This window comes from Benincasa hispida, chromosome 11 (assembly GCF_009727055.1).
Source record: "Benincasa hispida cultivar B227 chromosome 11, ASM972705v1, whole genome shotgun sequence".
Classification (NCBI taxonomy): domain Eukaryota; kingdom Viridiplantae; phylum Streptophyta; class Magnoliopsida; order Cucurbitales; family Cucurbitaceae; genus Benincasa; species Benincasa hispida.
This window is the reverse complement of record NC_052359.1, coordinates 48,331,944-48,354,888: the sequence shown is the minus strand read 5'-3', so window position 1 is coordinate 48,354,888 and position 22,945 is coordinate 48,331,944. Positions and strand designations below refer to the sequence as shown.

Below are 22,945 nucleotides of genomic sequence, written 5' to 3'. Positions count from 1 at the left end.
TCAAATGAAATTTGAATAAGGTGTAAACTGATACACGAATGTTCAAGATTTAAACTGATGTGTCAAAGACCTTGTTGATTGGGATCAAAGGTTTTTTTTTCCCCTTAAAAGAAACAAAACTTTTTATTGATTTTTTTTTTTTTTTTTTTTTTTTGGAGGTAAGTTCTTTCTGATATTTATGGAATTTCCCTTTTGGGTGGTCAACTAGCGAGCTTAAGAAGAGAAAGGAAATAGACCTGGCTGGATATTGCTAAAAATTACCTTTTCCGGCATAAGTTCCAAGATGAATTATGGAAGAATGTGCGCTTCTAGGAGGATGTTTAGGCCAATCAAATTCCATTGAAAGAGCGGTTTGTAATAATACTCCTTACAATGCTTGAAATTTGATTAAGCAAGAAAAACAAATATAACCAAAATGTAGTCTAACGATAGCGAAATGCAAAATAAGGTAAAATGTCGAAGATAATTTCCGGTGCGTTCGAGAGGCCTGGCTCCTCTCCCCTAAAGAACCAACAAGTTCTTAAACAAAATTCAAGATAATGTCTTCCACCCTAAAGCAAAACATATAACATCATTCCTTTCCCTTTGTTCAGCAGCGTGTGTTCCATCCAATCATTATCTAGGGCGAAATTCCCTTCTAGCCCCTCCTAGAGTATACCTCATGTATTGTAGGGCTAACCCCATGGAGAAGAAATGCCCTATCCTCAACGCGAAATTGGGGAAATTGATTGTTAATCATAGCATAAGATTTCTAGGTGACCTCTACTCTGGTTGCCTTTTCCACAAAATGGGGCATTCCCATTCCAATTCTTTCATTCCAATGTGTAGCTTTCAATTCCTTTGGTTCCCTTGCCCATTCTAGCTTGTCGGTTAACAAGGAAAGGTCCTGCTGCACTTATGCCCCTGCGCCCAGAGCCTTTTTCAACTGTGAAACGTGGAAGACAGGATGGATACGTGCGGATGAGGGCAGGTCAATCAAATAAGCCACTGTACCAGATTTGGCTAACACTTCAAAAGACCAAAAATTTTGGCGCCAATTTCTCATTTCTTCTGTGCCAAGGACTATTGCCGATATGGTCTTATTTTCAGATAAGCTACATCTTGGGCTTCTCTCCACAGAAACATTGCAAGTACGCTTCAAGGCATTTATGCACAACTTCAGATTGTCTCTGTTTAAGGATGGAACACAGTGCTCTGTTTCAGATGTGGGTTCCCTGCAGTCTAAAGAGATCTATCCATAAGTGGTAATGAAAATTTTGTTGCCATCACAAACAATAGACCTCGGAATCCCATGGAGTTGTACAACTTCACGTATAAACAGAGTGGCAATAGTTTTGGCCATGCAGGGATGAGTGAGGGCTAAATGGGCATACTTACTCAATCTATCAACCACCACTAGAACTAAATCCCATAAGACCGTGGGAGCCCTTCAATGAGGCCCATGAAGATATCTTCCCAAATCTGATTGGGAATGGGTAACGGCTCCAACAGACCAGCTAGGGACATTGCTTGAATCTTATTTTGTTGACAAACTATGCAGTTTTCCACATATATTTCTATTTTGTGCTGTTTGGCTAGTTAGACTATATTTTGGTTGTATCTGTTTTTCTTGATTAACCGAATTTCAGGCATTGTAAGGAGTATCCTTTCATGGTTTTAAGACCTTTATGTCTTTATTAATAAAAAGGGAGCCTTTTCTATTTAATTCTGTTTTTTTTATTATTGTTGGGATATTGACAGCCAAGCGTGGCTTTAGGTCTGAGGAGAGCTCTTTTTGATAGGGAGCTAAATGGTTGGGGCTTTGGTTGAGAAACTTAATTTGGTTCAGCTGGGGATTGGTATTGATATGATTTGTTGGTCTTTGGAGGGATTTGATTTGTACTTCAGTAAATCTGCATTCCAATCCCTTATGTTAAGAAAATTGAAGCTCAAACAAAGGTCTATTTTCTTTGTACTTAATCCTTAAGCAAACCTTGTGATTAAAAGCTTTGTGATTGGCTTCATGGAAGGTGGGTTATTATTATGAAGAAAAATGGGCGGTGGATTTTTCTATAGAAAGCAGATTAGTAGAAAGTTTTTTACATCACTGCCTTGAGTTCTTTGGCATTGAGGAATAGCAAGCCGTGGTTCTGTGTATTCGAAGAAGAAGAAAAGCGTGAGGTTTTTTTTTTTTTGTTTTTTTTGGCGGGGGGGGGGGGGGGGTGGTGGTGGTTCACTGTGAGTATTTTTCTTTCATTGAAGAGTTTGTAAGCTTTTAAGATTGATTTGTGAGCATTTTTTCTTGAGAGAAAAGTGAGAGATCATTCTTGAACATGGTAAACTCTTGTACTATTCTCTCTGACTATTTTAGTGGAACCTGCATCGATAGCAAAGAACTGGATGTAGCCCACACTGGGTAAACAAGTATAAATTGGGTGTCATCTCTCATACTGAAACTTGATTTATTATCGTTCTTATTGTTTGAAAGCTTAGGTTGGTTCATCTATTCTTTTAACCTTCCGAGTTGCAAATTGTTTATTCTGCATTTTTGTTTTTTGGTATAATAGGAAATTTCATTGACGAATAAATTCTATTGATGACTGGTAGGCATCTTCAATACATGAATTAATCCCAGGCCATGTATAAAGACTAAAGGCAGAACTGCACATACAATTCCAAAGAAATGATTCAATGATATAATAATATCACTCTTTCTTCTTCTTTCTTCCAGCTTTCTTCTTTTGGGGTTGATGAGGGGTGTGGATTAGCTGATATTTTCTTCCAACTATAATAGCTTCCACTAAATAAATAATCCTAGAAAATTTAAGTTATTGATGAACCTCACTTTCTTTTTTCCTCTTTAAAATGTAAACTCTTACAAAAATTGTTACCAAACACAAACGATTCACGAATTCTGAAGCCCCTCGATCGCCTTCTTCCACTGCCACGCTCGCTGTTTCGCATCCTCGAAAGAGGCAATCTTTGTTGGTGTGCAAATCTTGAAATGTGAAGGACTAGTCACTTGAATGTTGAGGTCATTAGGATTGTCAGACCAAATAATATTCCCCTTGACTATGAGCTTTGAAGGATCAACATAAATCAACTTTGATTTGTTGGTGAGGATGAGTTGAACTTTTTTGCTTGTTAGCTTCTGAAGTTTTTTCACCATTGAAATCATAAGAACAGATTCTTCAGGTTCAAGGAATTTGGAACTCGAAGTGATCTGGGATTGTTGGATAATATATATCGTCTAAATTTGGTTGATTAATTTGGATTGATATACTATTATCCCCTGTCACCTTTCATTCAAACCGCCTAAGATTAGTATGTCATTACCTAAGCTGTTTTGGAGGGACAAAATTCCTAAGAAAGAAAGTCTTTTTTGTGCTCGGTAGCATTCAGAAGTTCTGACACTAATGAGGCTGAAAAGAAAGTTTAGGAGCTGGTCCCTTCCTCCCTCGGGGTGCAGGGCGTGTTTAAATGAAGAAGAGACGATTGATCACCTTTTCCTTCATTGTGATTTCACCTATTCCTTATGAGGCCGTTGGGGCTTTTCTTTTGCCTCCCTAGCTAGGTTGATGACGGGCTGTTGGAATTGAATGGGTGGAATCTGAAAGGGGAAGCTAAGGTGGTGGGGAGTTGCACCTTCAAAGCTCTCTTATGGCATCTATGGAAGGAGAGGAATGCTAGAACTTTTGAAGATAAGTCGTTGAGTTTTGGTTCCTTTTGTAGTTTAGTTCAAAACATATCATCTTGGTGGATTTCTTTATATACGTAATTATTTTATAATTATAACCTCATCATGATTTTTAACATTTGAAAGACTATTCGGTATTTTTTTATTTTTTTTTATTTTGGGGGTGCGGGTCTCAACCCCTATCCTTAGGTTCCTCTTTTTTGGGAATAAACTTCTCTTTTGTTTCTAATCCACAAAAAAAGGAAGATACAATTGAACTTCGAGTGATTTAATAGATACAACTCCTAAAATTTAGGGGTATAAATTGGTATTTTTCCAAATGTATTTGATGTTAACAAATGTTAACTTATAAAATAAAAAATACATAAAGTAACAAAAGATTAATATAATTCATTTATTAGAAGTAAGATTAATGATATATTATCATTAAATTTTATTTCCTGATGTATTTTTTTTAAATTTTAATAATTTAATTTATGTTAATTAATAATAATTAGGTACAGTGAAATGATTGATGATTAAATGGAAATAAACCACATCAGCTAAGAAAATAGTATGGTTTTTAATTTTAAGAAAATTTATTTATATTTTAGGAAAATTATTTTAAATGACAAAACTACTGAAAATATTTATAAATAATAGTAAATATTAAGTCTATCTGCGATAGACTGCGACGTCTATCGCAGATAGATAGTGAAATTTTGCTATATTTGTAAATATTTTGATTCATTTTCCTATATTTGAAAACAATCCCTTATTTTATTTGATGGGTAAGAAACTACATTTTGGTTGAGAGAAAAAGAAAGAACATAGAAGGGTAACCCAAAAACAACATCAACAAAAAGGAGTTTGATCTTAACTACATAAAAGGACTCAAATAAATAAATAATAAAAAAAGAACAAAACCAAGCTCATAATTACAAGAAGACCTGCTCACAAGGAGGCATTAAACTTTGCAACCTCCCAACCCTTTCTCACCCCATTTTTCAACCTCTCTTATTCGTGTATATGTGATGAATAACAATATTCAATATTTACAAATTAAATAATAAACAATTATGAATTAAAACTAAATAATTAACAAATTAGATACTCCTATATTAAAAAAAAAAAGAAAAAACAAATTAGTTAATCAGATTTGTAATCTTATAAATAATAATATGCACTGAAGGAAAGATTAATATGATTTTTGTGATTAGAAGAAAATCTATTGACAGGGTTAACAAAAATAGAAACAATAAAGGTTGTAAACAATTAATAAGAATGTTATGCCCCCACCATTAAATGAGAGCAACAAGAGAAAGTAGTAAAGTAATTAATGAAAAGGTTTTGCGTCCGCGAAATAGGAGTGAGATTGAGTAGTATGAGACCCTTTTGGGTTGAGTGATTTCCAAATTGGTGGTGGGCCCCATAAATTGATTCAATTCATTTCCATCCCCTTGAAGTATACAGGTAACAGGACCTTAGTTCCAGACTCTTGGAAGTTTTCGAGGAAATAAGGGTTAAGAAAAAGGTCAAAATAGGAATTTTTATGACTTATGGATATAAATGTTGCAGGTCATAGAATGAATTCTCAAAATTTGGTGTTTCAAATATGAATTCCATCTCTGAATTTTGTGTAATTTTGCATAGATTTTGAAGCATGCACGAGGTATGGGAGACTTTCTTCTGGTTGGAATACATACTGATCAAACTGTCAGGTGACATTTCTTGCATGAATTATTTATATTGGTCTGCCATTTGGCATTTCACTATATTAAGGCTCCGTTTGGGATTGTGTTCACAATCGTAAAAGGTGATTAAGGGGAAATCTTAACCACCTATCCTGTTTGGTAAAACAACTTATTTATTAATTTGTTAGAATCACTTTTAAATTTGAACTAACGTATAAAAGCTTATAAATACCAGCTTTAACTTTCCTAAAAACCTGTTACCTTCTTAACCATTCAAATAAAAATACTATAATAATATTATTCTATATCAATATATTTTGTCACATTTATTTTTAAAATGTAATTGATACAATTTTTTTTATAACAACTAGTTTTCTTAGACAAAATTAATTGAAATTAAAATCATATAAAATTTTAAATAAAAATATTATAATAAATTTTATATTATATCAATATGATGATAATTGAAACAATAAGCTACTTTTGCTCATATAACTAGATTACACTACTTTAGTATTAATCTATCAAATACCTTAACTAGTTTTTTCTAATTTAAAATTAAAATTTACCAAACACTATTTTTTATTTCTGTTCACAGCTGATTTTTATAGAAGCACAGTTGCCAGCAACTGCCAGCAATTATTTTTAAAGCTACAACAATCCCAAACAGAGCCTAAACTAACTTGCAGTCTTGAGCAACTTCATCAATTTTCAGCTTCCATTGCCATGCCATAATTGATTGTTTGTAACTTCTTGATCATTAATGAACAATTTATTTTCTTTTAAAAAATATTCCCGTCATTGATTATTTGTTTTCTTTGAAACAAGAAATAAGACTTTTCATTGATAAAATGAAAAGAGACTATTACTCAAAGATACAAAGTCCAGAACATGATAAATAAAACTAATAATATGACTAGAAAAAAATTAATAACAAAATTAAGGCATATCTCTTGAATATAAAACCCCCTAAATGATTTGGAAAGAGAGCACCAAGTAGAGGCCTTCAAACAAGCTAAGTCAGAACACTTTATAGGCCGGAGATATTTATCATGAAAGATTTCTTTCTACCATAGTTCAGAAAGAATGACCTTGCATTTATCTAAAGCAATCTAGTTAGGATGTAGCAAGGATTCATTGACTAATTATTTTCATGCACTACCATCTGATTTCGTTGTATATCCTCAAAATAATAATAATAATAATAATAATAATAATAATAATAATAAAAGGAAGAAAGTCTGGATGAATATGTCATTTGGGTTGAAACAATCTCCAACAGGAAAGGACACTATGTTGAAATCGCAAAATTGGGAGTCAATGGAGGTTTAAACAAAATTATCCTACAAGGAGGTAATCATAAAGTCGGTCAGAAAAACTTCATCTCTTCTTATAAACCCCAACATCAACCCTTTGATCACTATCTTCCACAAACCCACCATTAATACCCATTCCACCTCCTATAAAGATCTCTTGTAGGCCAATATTGAATTCTGTTTTCAATCGAAGGACCCCGGTTGGATAAACTCTCCAACCAACCTTCTTTTTCATCAATCTCATCTGATGGGTTGGCAGCTTTCCACTTTGACACAACCATCATCATTATCTGCCACAACCTCCATGATGACTAGTATGAAATTCTTAGAGCTCTTACAGAGAAGTGTCCGATTTTGGCTCCTTAAGCCCGTTACAAACAAACAAGGCAATCCTTATCATCAAAAACTTAAGAAGCACAGATACGAATATGAGATACGGATACGATACGACATGGACAAGGCACATATGATTTTTTAAAAATCCAGTACATTACACGACATGACATGAACACATTTATTAAAATATACATATTTGAAAATATATATCATTTTTATATCAAAAGAAAATTCAAAAGCAAATGGGTTGATTCACTTATATGTTTAAGAAACTTAGTTTAATGTCTTTCACACTCAAAATTTATTTACTATTGTCATATATATGTTTTTTAGTCACCTAATAAGTGTTCTATGCGTGTCCAACACATTTGTAGCACTAGCAAGTGTCCGATACATGTCCAACAAGTATCAAAGTGTCCAAGTGTTCAATATGTGTCCGACACGGACATGCTAGGAAAACTAAAGTGTCCGTGCTTCTTAGTCGAAAACAATGAACAGGGATGGATCTTGTGCAACATCAAAGACTAGTACAACGTGGGAAACTTCTTGGTGAAATTTGAACCCTGGAGCTTTGAGGCATTCTACAGAAACCAAAAGGTGCTTCCATATGGAGGATGGCTAGAGGCGCGAAACCTTTTGATTGATAAATATTAGTGATCTATGTGGAGGTTTTGCTGGAATCAGTAATCATTAGGAAGACAATCTCTCGCATGGACATGATGGAAATGAGTCTGAATTTGAAGGAAAAATACTAATGGGTTTCTTCTTATGCCTTTAAATCTTCCATCGACTTCATCTGAACCAATAACCAAACAAATTGACCCATTCTTTGACGCTGACCCATTTGTTGGATATATTGTCGAAATCATGGGAAAATCCCTCAGAAGTTTTAGGAATAGAATTCAACACACTCCTCGTCAACAACTATCTCCCGTTTCTCGTTGGACCATGAACCCAATAACTTGTTTGAAACTTATGACTCTTCTCACCTCTCTGCATCGAACGCAAAATCCCCATGAGAACCATACCCTTGAGAAATCCTAATCCCAAGCCCCTCTGCTCACACAACCAAAATTTCACCATTTTTGCAGTTGCAAAAATTTGGTAAACCTACCTCCCCTTTCGAGTTTTTCACTAAAAAGGAAACCAATGCCTATACAGATTTATCCACAAGCTGTCTAACCACATCAATCGATAAGCCTATTACTAATGGGCCTTCATTAACCACACTGAATGGGCCTTCTATAAGCCCTTATGACCCAAACTGTCTCGCCAATGCACACATACTAGCCAGAAAGGAGATCTACCAATAATAAAAAAGCCCAAATGTTAATTGGCACTATATAGGCCACCAAATGTGGTAATGTAATTATACTTCTGAATTTGACGATGTTGTCCCCAACCCATACTCTCCATCTGATTGATCGTTGCACTTGGAAAACATTAGCGCATCACCCACCTTGTGTGGTCCAACACCCCTCAATATCGCATCTCTTTTGAATTACCATCATCCTCCACTGATCCTCTGCTTCCCAATCCACATACTTGCCCTGGCTACTATCTTCACCCTCACAACATAGTTGAACCGAATAAACAAGTTTAGACATTCTTACTCTTTGGGGATTTTGATTCGAGGATGATCAAATTCCTCTACCTCTCCTTCACTTTTTTTCCCTTTGGAAGAACGTGGCTACTAAAAAGCTCCATAAACACATTAGAGAACTTCAAAACCTACACTCTTTCATTAATTATGAAAAACACGAAAACATCTATGTTTTAAGTGGGTCATGATCCTTCTAATGATTATTCTCACTCGGAATGTTTGTGGTTTGGGCTCACCAAAAAAAAAAAAAAAGAGCTCTCATTAAAGATCTTATTCAAGCAGCAAAACCCAACTATGTTGATCCTTAAAGAGTCAAAGCATGCCTCCCAAACCAGAAGTTTTATTAAATCTCTTTGGAGCTTCCGTCACATAAGTTGGTTCTCTTGTGATGCCATTGGTTCATTAGGAGTATATGGTCCCAATAAATGTGCAGAACTTGGTTGTTTTGGACCGAGCTATTTGATTTAACTACTCGTTGTAGTACCTTTTGGATCCTTGGTGGTGATTTCAATGTCATTAGATGGAGTCACAAGGATCCCACTTGTGCTTTGTCATGATCTTGCTTGTCCAAGGCATGTTGCTCGTGGCTGCATGCCTAAACCAACCCTTTTTTTATCATGTTTTCATGTCATGTATTTCATATGCAAGTTAGTTTACTTTCCTCCTACTTTTTGTTGTAAGTGACTCCTAAGAAAATGTTCAAAGAATGTGACATTAAGAGAGAAAATATTTATCGAGACTAAGGCAATAACACTGATAACCCTTCTGAACATGAGAATAACCAAGGAAAATACATTTTAAGGATTTTGGATCTAACTTGATAACTTGAGGGAGAATATCCCGAATAAAGGAAGTTCAACCAAATATTTTTGGTGTTAGAGGAAATAAATGTTGTTTGGGCACAATGTACGATAAGGTATCTCACCCCTAAGGATGGAAGTTGTCGAACCAACACCAACCCAAAAGGTATTTTGGAACATGCATTTGAAACATTAAGGCTTTTGCTGTTTCAAGGAGATCATGATTCTTTCGTTCGCAATTCCATCTTAAGATGGAGTATCGACAAAAGAAGATTGATGAAGAATGCCATGTGCATCTAAATAAAAATCAAGTGCACGAGAGAAATATTCTTTAGTATTATCATTCATAAAGATTTTAAGAAAACCACTAAACTGAGTTCTAATTTCAACATGAAAATTATGAAGATTAGAATGTAACTCAAAGCGATTTTTCATTAAATATAACCAAGTTATAGGAGAATAGTCATCGACAAAGGTAACAAAATACCAAAACCCTTTTTTGGACTCAATATGACTTGGACCCCACACATTAGAATGGACCAATTGAAATGGAGCACTCGCTCATTTTTTAACTCGAGGTTACAAACTCAGACGATGATACTTAGCAAACTGACATGACTCACAATCTAAGAAGACAAAGGTTGAAATTGGGGACAAAGACTATTCAACACAGAGATAGACGGATGACCCAAATGACAATGTTCTTTGAAGGGAGATGACACACTAAAGCATGTGATGACTGTAGGTATTTATGATTCAAAGATGTAAAGGCCTCCATATCATGCCCTTTACCAATAACTTTTTTCGTTTATGATCCTGAAATAAGCAATAACTTGGAAAAATGAGACACCAATAAAGATCACGAGTGAGTTTACTAACAAAAATCAAAAGAAAGGAGAACTGTGGTAAATTTAAAATTGAGGACAAAGAAATTGATTTAGTAAGATGGGATGTTCCCGATCCTAATATAGGGGTGGAGATTTCATCAGCTATAGTGACATTAGGTGAAGAAGTGAATGAAAAAAGGTTAGAGAATAAATTAGAGTTATCTATCATATGGTTTGTAGTGCTAGAGTCAATGAACTATTTCGAAATGGAGGAAAGAAGACATTTAGATGTGTGATAGGCTTGGGCCAAGTTGCCTTTATTTATCAAGCTCCTCTAAATCCCATAAAAGAGATTGCTGTACACAAAATCATTCCTACCTCTCCCATGGCCTCAATGGCCTTACAAATACTCTCCTCCTCTCTTGTGGACCCCCCCTCCCTCTTTCCTTTCATAACTAACAATATTCCTAGGGCCTACATTTATAAAATTGCACTTTATCTTTCTCATTACCCATCCTCTCCTTGGTCTTTCTTCGTCGTTCATACACTTTCGTTACACGGGGTCTATCATTACCTGCCCCCCAACGAGCCATCTTGCCCTCAAGGTGGAAATCAAGAAATTGGTCATTGATGATGCTCGGAAGCTCCCATGTTGCATCGACCGCGTCACCATTCTCCCAATGGATTAGGACTTCCAGTTGTTGGTCATCAATTGGAGATGTGCGTAATCCCAACAACTCAGTTGGTTGGGTAATGAAGGACAAATTAGAAGCCAACGTTGAAGGAATGGACACTTTCTGCAAGTTGCTGCCATTGGCTTTCCGGAAGACTGACACATGAAAAATAGGATGGATGCCGGTCTCTGGTGGTAAGGCGATGGGGTGTGCCGTCTTGCTTATGCAGTCAGTTACTTGGAATGGCCCAACAAACTTGGGTGCGAGCTTAGGATTGTGTTTCGATAACGACGATTGCCTATACAACTTGAGCTTTAGATACACCCAATCCCCTACACTAAACTTGACATCATGCCTTTTTTCATTTGCTGCCTTAACCATATGTTGTTGGGCTTTAAGCAAGGATTCCTTAAGTTTTGCTAACATGGCGTCTCAGTCCCTTAACTGAATATCAACCTCGTTGACCAAGCTGGTGCCGTTCACATCCTAACACAGGTGGAGGAGGACAACCGTAGAGTATTTCAAATAGGGTGACTTGGGTAGTTGTATGAAAGGAAGTATTATAACTGAATTCCGCCCATGGGACCCATTTTGCCCATTGTTTGGGGTTTCCCATTGCAAAACATCTAAGGTATGTTTCTATTCCTCTGTTCACCACTTCCGTTTGCCCATCCGTTTATGGATGATAGGCCGTACTCCGACACAATTGGGTTCCCAACATGCGAAAAAACTCTTCCGAAAACAAGCTGGTGAATATTTTATCACGGTCAGAAACAATACTACGAGGGTAGCCGTGTAGGTGAACAATTTCTTTGACAAAAATTTCAGCCACCGAACGAGCAGAGAACGGATGTTTAAGAGTTATAAAGTGGGCATTTAGACAAACAATCCACAACAACCATGATGGTATCAAATCCTTCGGACTTTGGTAGTCCCTCGATAAAATTCATAGAGATGTCCACCCACACTCGGTTCGGAATGGGTAGGGCTTGTAGAAGACCCGCGGGGGGATAATGTTAAGTATTTTGCTTGTTGACACACCTCACATTCAGCCACGAACTTCTGCAAAGTCTGTTTCATTCCCTTCCGATACACTTCCTTGGACAGTCGTTGATAAGTCTTTAGGCCCTCTTGATGACCTCCAATCGGGCTGTTATGAAACTCGTGTAGTAGTAGAAGAAGGATTGTGGCGGAGGTGGTTGGTATAGCAATGCGTCCCTTGTAGTACAATAATTCCCCCCGTAAGCTGTATCCCAGTAGAGCCGGCTGTCCATCCAACAAGGCTTGGTGGATGTCATTTAACTCACTATCATTGCATACTTGATCAACAAATATGGCAGTGTTCAGCCCCTTCACTACACTGAGTAAGCCTAGTTCACATGTGGTAGGTAATCGTGAAAGTGCATCCGTCGTTGAATTCTCGGTCCCCCGTTTATACTCGATACTAAAGTCATACCTCATGAGCTTCGCGATCCATCGTTGATATTCCCCTGCAATCACCCTTTGTTCTAGCAGAAACTTAAGACTTTTTTGATACGTGCAGATGATGAAGTGTCTCCCCAGTAGATATGGCCTCCATTTCTGAATTGCAAACACCATGGCCATAAGTTCTCTCTTTCATATACCACCTTGAAGGAGTGAGTAGGAGGTAACGCTTGGCTAAAATATGCCAAGGGTCGTTTGTTTTGCATGAGGACAGCCCCCACCCCTACTCTCAAAGCATCTGTTTCCACAACGAAGGGCTCATCAAAGTTAGGTAGCCCCAAAACTGGAATGGACATCATAGCGGACTTGAGGCGTTGGAAGGCTTCTTCTGCTTCATCACTCCAATTAAAGTTCCCTTTTTTCAACAACTGAGTCAATGGTAATGCAATGGCATCGTGGCCACGTATTTTCTATAATAACCGGTGAGGCCAAGAAATCCCCGTAGTTCCCTTCACACTTCGAGGCGTTGGCCACGTTTTCATTGCTTCTAATTTGGTCGGGTCTGCTGACACCCCTTTCTCTGAAATAATGTGGCCTAAATACTCAATGCTAGTAGCTCCAAAATGGCACTTCTTCAAGTTTGCCACCAACTGATTTTGGACCAGAATTTCCAAGATCATCGATAAATGAGTAACGTGCTCTGCCATTGACTTACTATAAACCAGGATGTCATCAAAGAAGACCAAAACAAAACGGCGAAGATATGGCTTCAGAATATTGTTCATGATTGGTTGAAAAGTGGATGGGCGTTTCTTAGACCGAAGGGCATCACTAAGAACTCATAATGGCCTTCGTGCGTTCTAAATGCTGTTTTGTGGACATCTTTTGGCTGGACCCGAATTTGATGGTACCTTGATTTCAAATCAATTTTTGAAAAAATTGTAGCGCCAAACAACTCATCAGGTAGTTCATCAACAATAGGGATAGGATACTTATCTGGAATAGTGACGTTGTTCAGAGCCCAATAATCCACACAAAAACGCCAACTCCCATCTTTCTTTTTGACCAATAACACAGGGCTTGAGAACGCGCTTCGACTGGGCTGAATTATCCCTTCCATCAACATCTCTTTTATCAGCTTTTCGATCTCATCTTTCTGAAATTGAGGATAACGGTATGGTCTCACATTAATTGGCCCAACTCCCGGTTGTAATTCGATGGCATGATCATGGGCTCGAGCTGGTGGGAGTTCTATCGGGGTTTGAAAAACTGCCTCAAAATTACGAAGTAACTCCTTAATCTCCTCTGGTACAGTCGACTGTCCCTCAAGTAGCTGGTCTTCATCTCCCGAGTCAGTGCATCGATTCATATCCAATGCGTTCAGCTCGATTAACACCTGATCTTCTTTTCTCATTGTTTTCACCATTGATTTCAGCGATATTTGTGATTTTACTAGGCCACGGTCACCTTGCAGGTGGACCAGCCAATTCCCAATGGCGAATTCCATCGTTGACAATCTGTAATCGAAGGTGATTTACCCCAGTGTTTCCAACCAAACCACTCCCAAGATGACATCGGCGCTACCCAAAGGTAAAGGAAGGAAATCTTGTATTATAGAAAAATCAGAGATGGTTATGGACACACCTTTACAAATTCCAGCCGCTTGAACTGATCCTCCCGAGCCCAAAACCACATCGTATCCCTCTGATGGGGAGATCGACAGTTGTAATTCCGAGACTAACTCCGTGGTGATGAATTTGTGAGTTGTGCCTCCATCGATCAAAACAATCACCTCTTGGCCCCTAGTAACTCCCCGAACCTTGATTGTTTTAGGTGAGCTTAGTCCAACCATTGAGTTTAACGAAAGGTTCGTGATTTCTTTGGTGTCCTCTCCGTGTGCTTCAGCTGTTTTGTATTCCACTGTGTCTGGCTCTTCTCCTTCATTAGCCAAGTCTTCTCCTTCCTACACAAACATGAATTGTAACTCTTTCTTCTTACAACGATGGCCGAAGCTAAACTTCTCATCACATTGGAAACATAGCCCTTAAACTCTTTTTTCCTTCATTTTCGCGTCCGATAGTCGTCGATAAGCACCATCGGCGTTCCCTTTCGCTCCCACTTCTACCCGAGGGGTGATCTTTGTCGAAGAACCCGTCGAACTCCCTCGACTTGGGCTGAACGTGATCGATCAGTTACTCGGGTTGCTTGACCCATGGCTACCCACCCCACTAGCGTTCGACCCGCCTTTTGCAACCGGGTTATTATTTGCCCCGACTCCCTTACCCAATCTTTGCTGAAGCAACTGGTCTTTCTCAATTAATTGGGCCATTTGCATTTTTGCTTTGAGGCCCTCGGGCTTTAATTTTTGCATTTCCCTTTGGATCTCCTCCTTGAGCCCACACACAAATTTACTCTCAAGGGCTTTATAACCCAACTCCTTCAGGCTAGCGGAGTAATGTTCGAACTTCCGCCGATATTCCCTCACTGTCGTCTCTTGCTGCAACCTCATCACTCTCGCGTACCGATCAGCTTCGCTTGCCGGCCAAAATCGTGTTAAAAATAGCTCTCGAAGACGTGACTAAAACGCCCCACCGGTGACCAGTCGCGTCTTCCCACTGATACCAATCTAAAGGCTTTCGCCCTCTAGGCATAACACGGCTGCATCCAACTTTTCTTTCTCCGAGAGTCTATTTACCAACGAAGTAACGCTCCACCCTGTGTAGCCAGCCATCAAGGTTCTCATCATCTTCACCCTTGAAGATCGGCACCCCCAAGTTCCTCACCTTGAAGATCGGCACCTCAAGTCTTCTCCTTCCTGCACAAACATGAATTTGTAAACTCTTTCTTCTTACAACGATGGCTGAAGCTAAACTTCTCAATCACATTGGAAACATAGCCCTTAAACTCTTTTTTTCCTTCATTTTCGCGTCGAATACGTCGTCGATAAGCACCGTCGGCGTTCCCTTCGCTCCCACTTCTACCGAAAGGGGTGATCTTTGTCGAAGAACCCGTCGAACTCCCTGACTTGGGCTGAACGTGATCGATCAGTTACTCGGGTTGCTTGCCCATGGCTACCCACCCCACTAGCGTTCGACCGCCTTTTGCAACCGGGTTTATTATTTGCCCCAACTCCCTTACCCAATCTTTGCTGAAGCAAACTGGTCTTTCTCAATTAATTGGGCCATTTGCATTTTTGCTTTGAGGCCCTCGGCTTTATTTTTGCATTTCCTTTGATCTCCTCCTTGAGCCCACACACAAATTTACTCTCAAGGGCCTTTATAACCCAACTCCTTCAGGCTAGCGAGTAATGTTCGAACTTCCGCCGATATTCCCTCACCGTCGTCTCTTGCTGCAACCTCATCACTCTCGCGTACCGATCAGCTTCGCTTGCCGGCCAAAATCGTGTTAAAAATAGCTCTCGAAGACGTGACTAACTCCCCACGCGGTGACCAGTCGTCTTCCCACTGATACAAATCTAAGGCTTCGCCCTCTAGGCATAACACGGCTGCATCCAACTTTTCTTTCTCCGAGAGTCGATTTACCACGAAGTAACGCTCCACCCTGTGTAGCCAGCCATCAAGGTTCTCATCGTCTTCACCCTTGAAGATCGGCACCTCCAAGTTCCTCACCCTTGAAGATCGGCACCTCCAAGTCTTCTCCTTCCTGCACAAACATGAATTGTAACTCTTTCTTCTATACAAAGATGGCCGAAGCTAAACTTCTCATCACATTGGAAACATAGCCCTTAAACTCTTTTTCCTTCATTTTCGCGTCGCGACAGTCGTCGATAAGCACCGTCGGCATTCCCCTTCGCTTCCACTTCTATCCCGAGGGGTGATCTTTGTCGAAGAACCCGTCGAACTCCTCGACTTGGGCTGAACGTGATCAACTTAGGCATAACACGGCTGCATCCAACTTTTCTTTCTCCGAGAGTCCGATTTACCAGGAAGTAACGCTCCACCCTGTGTAGCCAGCCATCGGGGTTCTCATCGTCTTCAACCCTTGAAGATGCAACTCCAAGTTCCCCAGCCTCATATCCAATAATGGTACTTCTTTGTTACCAGGTGTGTGGATCCCTTCCTTAGTCTTTTGGCTTTCTACTCGTGTCGAAGATCCTTCACGGTCTTGTTCCCTTTTTCGACACCATCCTTTCGGAAGATGGTGAGTTTTTTTCATGGTTGCTCATTGCCTCCAGCCGAGACAGATCAGGGCCATCTGTGTGGACATATTGTCCATCCATTCCTTGACTTCCTTCAATTGCAAGTTCATCTTCTCCTCCATTTCAGCTTGTTTTTCTTCCATCGCCATCATTTGACTCTCCATTTTCCCCTCACCTAACCCAGACCACCGCTCTGATACCACGTTCATAGGCTTGGGCCAAGTTGCCTTTATTTATCAACAGCAAGGGAGTATTCGAGAGCTCCCTACCTCTCCTCTAAATCCCATAAAAGAGATTGCTATGCACAAAATCATTCCTACCTCTCCCATGGCCTCAATGGCCTTACAAATACTCACCTCTCTTGTGGACCCCATTCCTTTCATAACTAACAATATTCCTAGGGTCCACATTTATTTTATTACACTTTATCTTTCTCATTACCCATCCTCTCCTTGGTCTTTCTTCGTCGTTCATACACATACGTTACTCGGGGTCTATCAATGTGTTACCTAGCGGTGGACCTTGTGAAGCTCAATATGGTGGGATGATCTTATTGGCTTCTGACGTGAAGCTCCACCAAAAAATGGAAAAGAAAACGATTGGCTTTTGACGTGAAGCCCGATTTGCTTCTGTTGTGAAGTTTCAGGTTATGGATGGTAATTCTTTTGATGTGAAGCTTCAAGTCATGAATGGTGATTCTCTGGCACAAAGCTTAAAACAATTTGGTATGTTGAAAGCTCGTCGTCTAGCGCCTACTTCTCTTTTGAAGTTTCAAGGCTACGTTTTTCTTTGCTAGGGTTTCGGACGTGAAACCTATGTAATTCAGAGAGTATTTAGATGCTCTGGTACCATATTGAATTCTAAGTACTCGAAAATTCTTCTTATTCTTTACGATTGTGTGTATCCCTAATATATGTACAATGGTAAGTGCCACATATGACAATACATAGAACCGTAAAAAAATGGAACTAATGAAAGAATATTAAGGAAAGGAAGGCATACTAATTGTTTGAATAATATTCCAAAGAGATAAGGGTGGAGGAAGAATTTATATATTCAATAGATTTAAATCCATGAAATCATTTGATGATGTGGATGAGGAAATAACTTCAATCTCATTAGTCATAAAAAATATTTCATCTTTCATTACTTGATCCACCTTTTTAAATCAATGGAATTTGAAAAGTCACTAAAAAATAAAGTCTGATTGACAATACTTGGAGGACCAAAAGTGGAAATGTTTCCAAATCTGCAATCACCAATCTTGGCATTCTTGACTTTAATAAAAAACCACAAAGATTTCAAGATTCAAGCCTGAACAAAACCACAAAGATTCTTCTCCACTTGAATACGAGCTCTTGTGCAATCCAAAAGATTTCAAGTTTGGGAAGAAATACTGATCACACCCCAAAATGCTTCTAATGGTCTCAAAGGCATCTCTTTTACAAAGAGTTAAAAGGTAAATTGGACACTGAATCCAACCTCCATATCGGGTTAAATTTAAGAATATGGTAGTCTTTTTTAAAAGACGACAACAATTGGATAGTGATAATTTTTCTTTTTTATAAAAATAATGTAGTTTAAAAAACAAATTTCAGGAATAGAGTTAAAGTGGAAATTATTGACAAAAATGTAGTTGATAAATAAAATCGTGGATCCCGTCCAAGATTTATAAAAAATATTTTTGATCTCCGATTTTCCTGATTTATTTTCTTGTTCGAAGAAGAGTGAAATTTTGGAATTTTCCTTGTTTGAAGAACGAAATTTTGGGAGAGAATTTCTCTTTGATTTTTCTTATTTATTTATTTATTTTTAGATGATCCTGTTTATTTTCTTGTTTGAAGAAGGAAATTTTGAGAGAGAAGAATTTTTGGGAGAGAAATGTGGACTAAAATCGTGAAGAATAAGGAAATAGAGAATTAACATAATTACAGGAAAAAATATAGAATATACAGATGGACCAATCTAAGAAACGAGGAAGAGGGTCGTCAAAATAGGAAGATCTAGAAGTGGCGGAGGAGGAGAGGGAGAGGGAATAAAAGCTTCTGGAGAAGAAAGGGTGAGAGGAGATTCCGGGTTCCATGTCGACAGTGGAGAGGTTGCCGGAGTCGTGGAGGAAGCAGGGTTTCTTGCAACGGTGGGATTTGAGGAATCCATGGGAGAGAGAGTGAGAGAGTTGTTGAGTTCGGAGGCAAGAAAATAATAACTAAACAACAAATTGTAACAACCAAATCTTGAATTATTCTTGAGACTAAAATCGTGGACCCCGTCCATGATTTTGGTGACGTACTAAAAATCGTGGATCTCGTCCACAATTTAACAACTCTACTTTTGTCGAAATTGTTCCGCCCACCCTATTTCTGTTCTTAATTATTAAAATAACATTATTTAAAAAAAGTTCTTCCATATCCCAATAACTTCAGGTACTGTATGCTCGTGTCTGGACCATTTCTCAATCTTTAAATGAAAATCACCAATAATTTTTCTTTTGCCCTCAAAATTCAATCTAGTTTCTCTTCCTCCAACTTCACCATGGCCTTATCAACCATAAATGGGTTTAATCTAATGCTGGTTCCAAAATAATTTTCTAAGTTGAATGAATATTGCCCAAGGAGTTGTGCGCACGCAACCTGGAAACTACATAATTCTCATTAAAATGAACTTCTAACACGTGCACATCTTTTTCTTTATGGACCCAAACTGAGCTTGAATATTGGAACTTACTTGGGATGAACGCGGGATGAGTTGTACCTTTATTAGCCGCAAGTTGTACTTGAATGACATCAACATAACTTCTACTGGAATTCCTCTTGATTTTGCTCACTTTCTGATCATCCATTGAGCAAGCTGGTCATCCAACAAATTGAAAGTTTCACTAACCTTTGATTTCGAAGAGAATTTTTGAAGGAAGAATCATCCAACTCAATTTTCTGCCGAGAGTCTTAATCTTCCAAAATTCAAGCCACCCTTTCTTGTTTAAACTAGCTGGAACACAAAATCCTTCTTCCACTAGTGGGAGGCCAAATTGAACACTCAATATACCACCTTTGATGGATACAAAACTTAGAGACTCTAAAAGTACCAGACAAATGCCTGTCTTTCTTGGAGAATGGTGTGGAGAGATGGGCAAGAGCATAAGTTCTACCGCAAACTTTTCCAGTCTTTGGATAAGGGTAATAGAGAGAAGAATAACCTTGTGGAAATTCTAATCTTCAACTTACATCAAATTGTGATGTTTCCAAATACAAAAGAATGTCTTTTGGACACAACGACTCTTAGTATCCATGATGAAATCAAAAGCCTCAAACAGCGACCAAGTTGTATTATCATAGTTGGTTATATGCATGCATGATTGTATCTAAATCTTTTGCAACTCTGATGCTCTATGTGGAAAAAACAATATTGGGACATGAATGTTGATTCTTTATTATGCATATTGTTTATCTATATCTTTCACTGCCCTCTTTTAGTATGATATGTGAAGAAAAGAAGATTAGAAGATGTACCATGTACGCACTTGGACTTCACAGTAACACCACATTTGTTCTCTCTCCCTATCTAAGATTGAAAATTTTTAAAATGCACCACCTCAATGAATTGTTACATATGTAAACATTGAGATGCTTCCTGCTTTCTCTCTGTCAAAGCTACAACTGTCTGGAATATCTAAATAACCACCACGAGATCCAAGTATTTGACAAGTGAACCTTGATAAGTTTTAATATCATATAACCGATAAAAAGTATAGTATTTTCTTTTCTTGAGATTTCTATCTTGAAAGATGAATTTTATTTTTCCTGTTTGTGGTTTCCTTATAGTGCCAACAGAGGATCTCATCGCCCCATAATGAATCTGCATGAGAGAAGCTTGAGTGTTTTGGCATGTCGGTATGTGGATGAGGTGATAATAGGTGCACCTTGGGAAGTGTCTAAAGACATGGTTAGTTTTATCTTAGTTTTTGCTGTCTTCATGTTTAACGCAGTTTAATTGATGTTTCCATCTTAAATATATGGGTGTTTTACAGTTTTAGTCTTCAAAAGAAATTAAAAAAAGTAGTGGTGGCAATAGTTAGATAAAAGATCCTTGTATTGAAATAATTGTTGTTCGGAAATGGATGCCCGAAAGATGAATGTAAAACATAAGTATTGAGCAGTTTATCTTTCATAAATGGCTGGAACTTGGATGGTGGAGTTTTAAACTCTCATGTCATCTTAATTTCATTTGTATTTTCTCTTACCGCAGATTACAACTTTTAACATTTCATCGGTAGTCCATGGAACTATAGCTGAGGTTAATGATTTTCAGAAGGTATAATTGTCCTACATGGACAGTGGGTTTCTGTTTTTATAATATTTTGGATTATTTCTACTGGGTGGATGTCAAATAACTACTGAAGGCAACATTGTTATTTTACAGAGGGAATGCAATCCATATGCTGTCCCTATTAATATGGGGATCTTCAAAATTTTAGACAGCCCGCTAGATATCACAACCACCACTATTATTAGGAGGATTGTATCCAATCATGAGGCATATCAGGTTCTCCGCTCTAATCTGCTCTAATATTTATTGGTGTTAGATAACGTGCAATGATATTTTGTCGTATGAATTTGGATTTTATAATGTAAATGAGGGTAGGCTTGACTTTATGAATGGAAGGGAAAGATTATTGATTATGGAGTGTCTTGCTGTAATTCTTGGAATGAGGCACATTTTTACACAAAGATAAGACCAGAAAAGATAAAGATTGTGTCCGTTGGCCTTTTCCTTGCTTTGAATGATTCTGCAATTTCCTTTATTCTATATCGACCAACTGCAGGCTCTATCGAAGCATAACCAAATATCCTAATCATATTTCTAAAATAGACTTACTCTACTTTACTTTGGTCTATCGTGGTCAAAGGTTTGCTTGCTGAAATTTGGTTCAAAAGGAACCAATGGGTATTTCACGAAAAATTACCCACGTGGCTCGTTCATAATGAAGCTGCAAGACATAATGCATCCACTTGGTGTTCTCTTTCCAAATTGTTTTTTAGCTTTTCAGTGCAAGATATTTGTTTGAATTGGAGTGCTTTTATCTTCTTTGAATAGTTCATTTTTTTCTATCTATTCAAATTGTCATTGCTTTTATTCTTCTAGTTCAAGTTTTCATTATTGTTCTTTTATGTTTCACGGTAAGTTGAGCATTAGACTCTTTTCCTTTTATCAATGAAAAATTTGTTTCATTTCAAAGAAAAAAAAAAAAAAAAATCTAGAATATACTTAAGTCATAGGGTGAGAAAAACCCATATGTCGAAGAGAGTGGATCAAGGAAATATCTTCTAGCAAAGATCGATAATAATGTAGATGGGTTGATAAGGGGAATGAATCTCTCTAATCAACTTAGATGTGTGGCCAAGCTGGGGGATCTCGCTGGGTTTAGGTGGAATTTAAGGGCTCGAAATGAGGTCTTGTTGGCTAAGTGGTTATGATGCTTACCTCGGGAATTTGAAACTTTGTCATATGGGTCTTTGCGAGTAAAAATATGCGTCATCCTTTTGAGTGGATCCTAGCAGTATCTTTAGAGGTATTATTTGACATTCGGGAATAAGTGTTCGATAGAGTACAAATAATGGACTGGTTACTTATTTTTTGGGATAAGTGGTTGGAAGATAGAAGATACTATGAAGATAAGACATGACACTATTCTGACCTGCTTGATATTTTCTTTCTTGACCTGCTTTATTGTATTTCTATTCTGGGTTCTAAAAGCGAGCAAATTTCATGCAGAAACGTAATGAAAAGAAGGCAAATAGCGAAAGAAGATACTATGAAGATAAGGCTTATATTTTGGGTGATTGATGATGTCAAATATCATGAAGTTTTGCCCGGAAAAGAGAAGTATCTATGTATCTGGCTTTTCTTTTTTTTTTTTTTTTTCTTTTTTATTTTTAAATACTAATCAACACCTTTGCAAGGATATATAAAAGAGACATCAAATGTTTGGATGATTTTGAAGAAGGTAGCTATATTATATTGACTTGAATATAATGTTTAATTTTAAGTTTATTTTATTGTATTTTTTAGTTCAAATATTTAAACTTCTGACTTCTTGGTCAAAGATATCTTAACCAATAGGAGTTTCTGCAATCTTGCAACCAAGTAAGTTTCTTTAAGTTAATGACATACTTTCTTTGGTTAACAAATATCCCCTTTTTTTATCTTGCAAATTCCATTCGTAGGAAATATTTTAATGTACCAAGGTCCTTAATTTGAAATTATTTGAGTGTTTATAAAACAACATATGATTGACTTGACTTTGAAGAAATCCATTACTGGATACAACTTTTCCAAAACGCTTAAGCCAAGCTCTCAAGGACTGATTAAGGTAATAGAGAAATTTATTTAATTTGTAAATTTTACTACACCAAAGCTATTTTTCAAAACCTGGTGGTAAGCTTATAAAGACTTCTTCCT

General features: G+C 37.7%; 1 protein-coding gene across 2 annotated transcripts in view; it reads left to right on the top strand.

Moving 5' to 3' along the window:
- Positions 1-22,600, top strand: part of LOC120090224 (ethanolamine-phosphate cytidylyltransferase) — a 55,268-nt gene extending 32,668 nt beyond the window's left edge. Inside the window, exons 5-9 of one of the 2 annotated variants that reach the window (XM_039047774.1) lie at positions 5,309-5,376; positions 20,308-20,428; positions 20,732-20,797; positions 20,906-21,028; positions 22,259-22,600. In XM_039047774.1, the coding sequence (XP_038903702.1) occupies positions 5,309-5,376; positions 20,308-20,428; positions 20,732-20,797; positions 20,906-21,028; positions 22,259-22,330 (450 nt within the window). In that variant the 3' untranslated portion in view covers positions 22,331-22,600. Of the gene's footprint in view, positions 1-3,553; positions 4,574-5,308; positions 5,377-20,307; positions 20,429-20,731; positions 20,798-20,905; positions 21,029-22,258 lie in introns of those variants that run through there. The other variant, XM_039047775.1, reaches the window with a different exon arrangement.
- Positions 22,601-22,945: the final 345 nt, after the last annotated feature.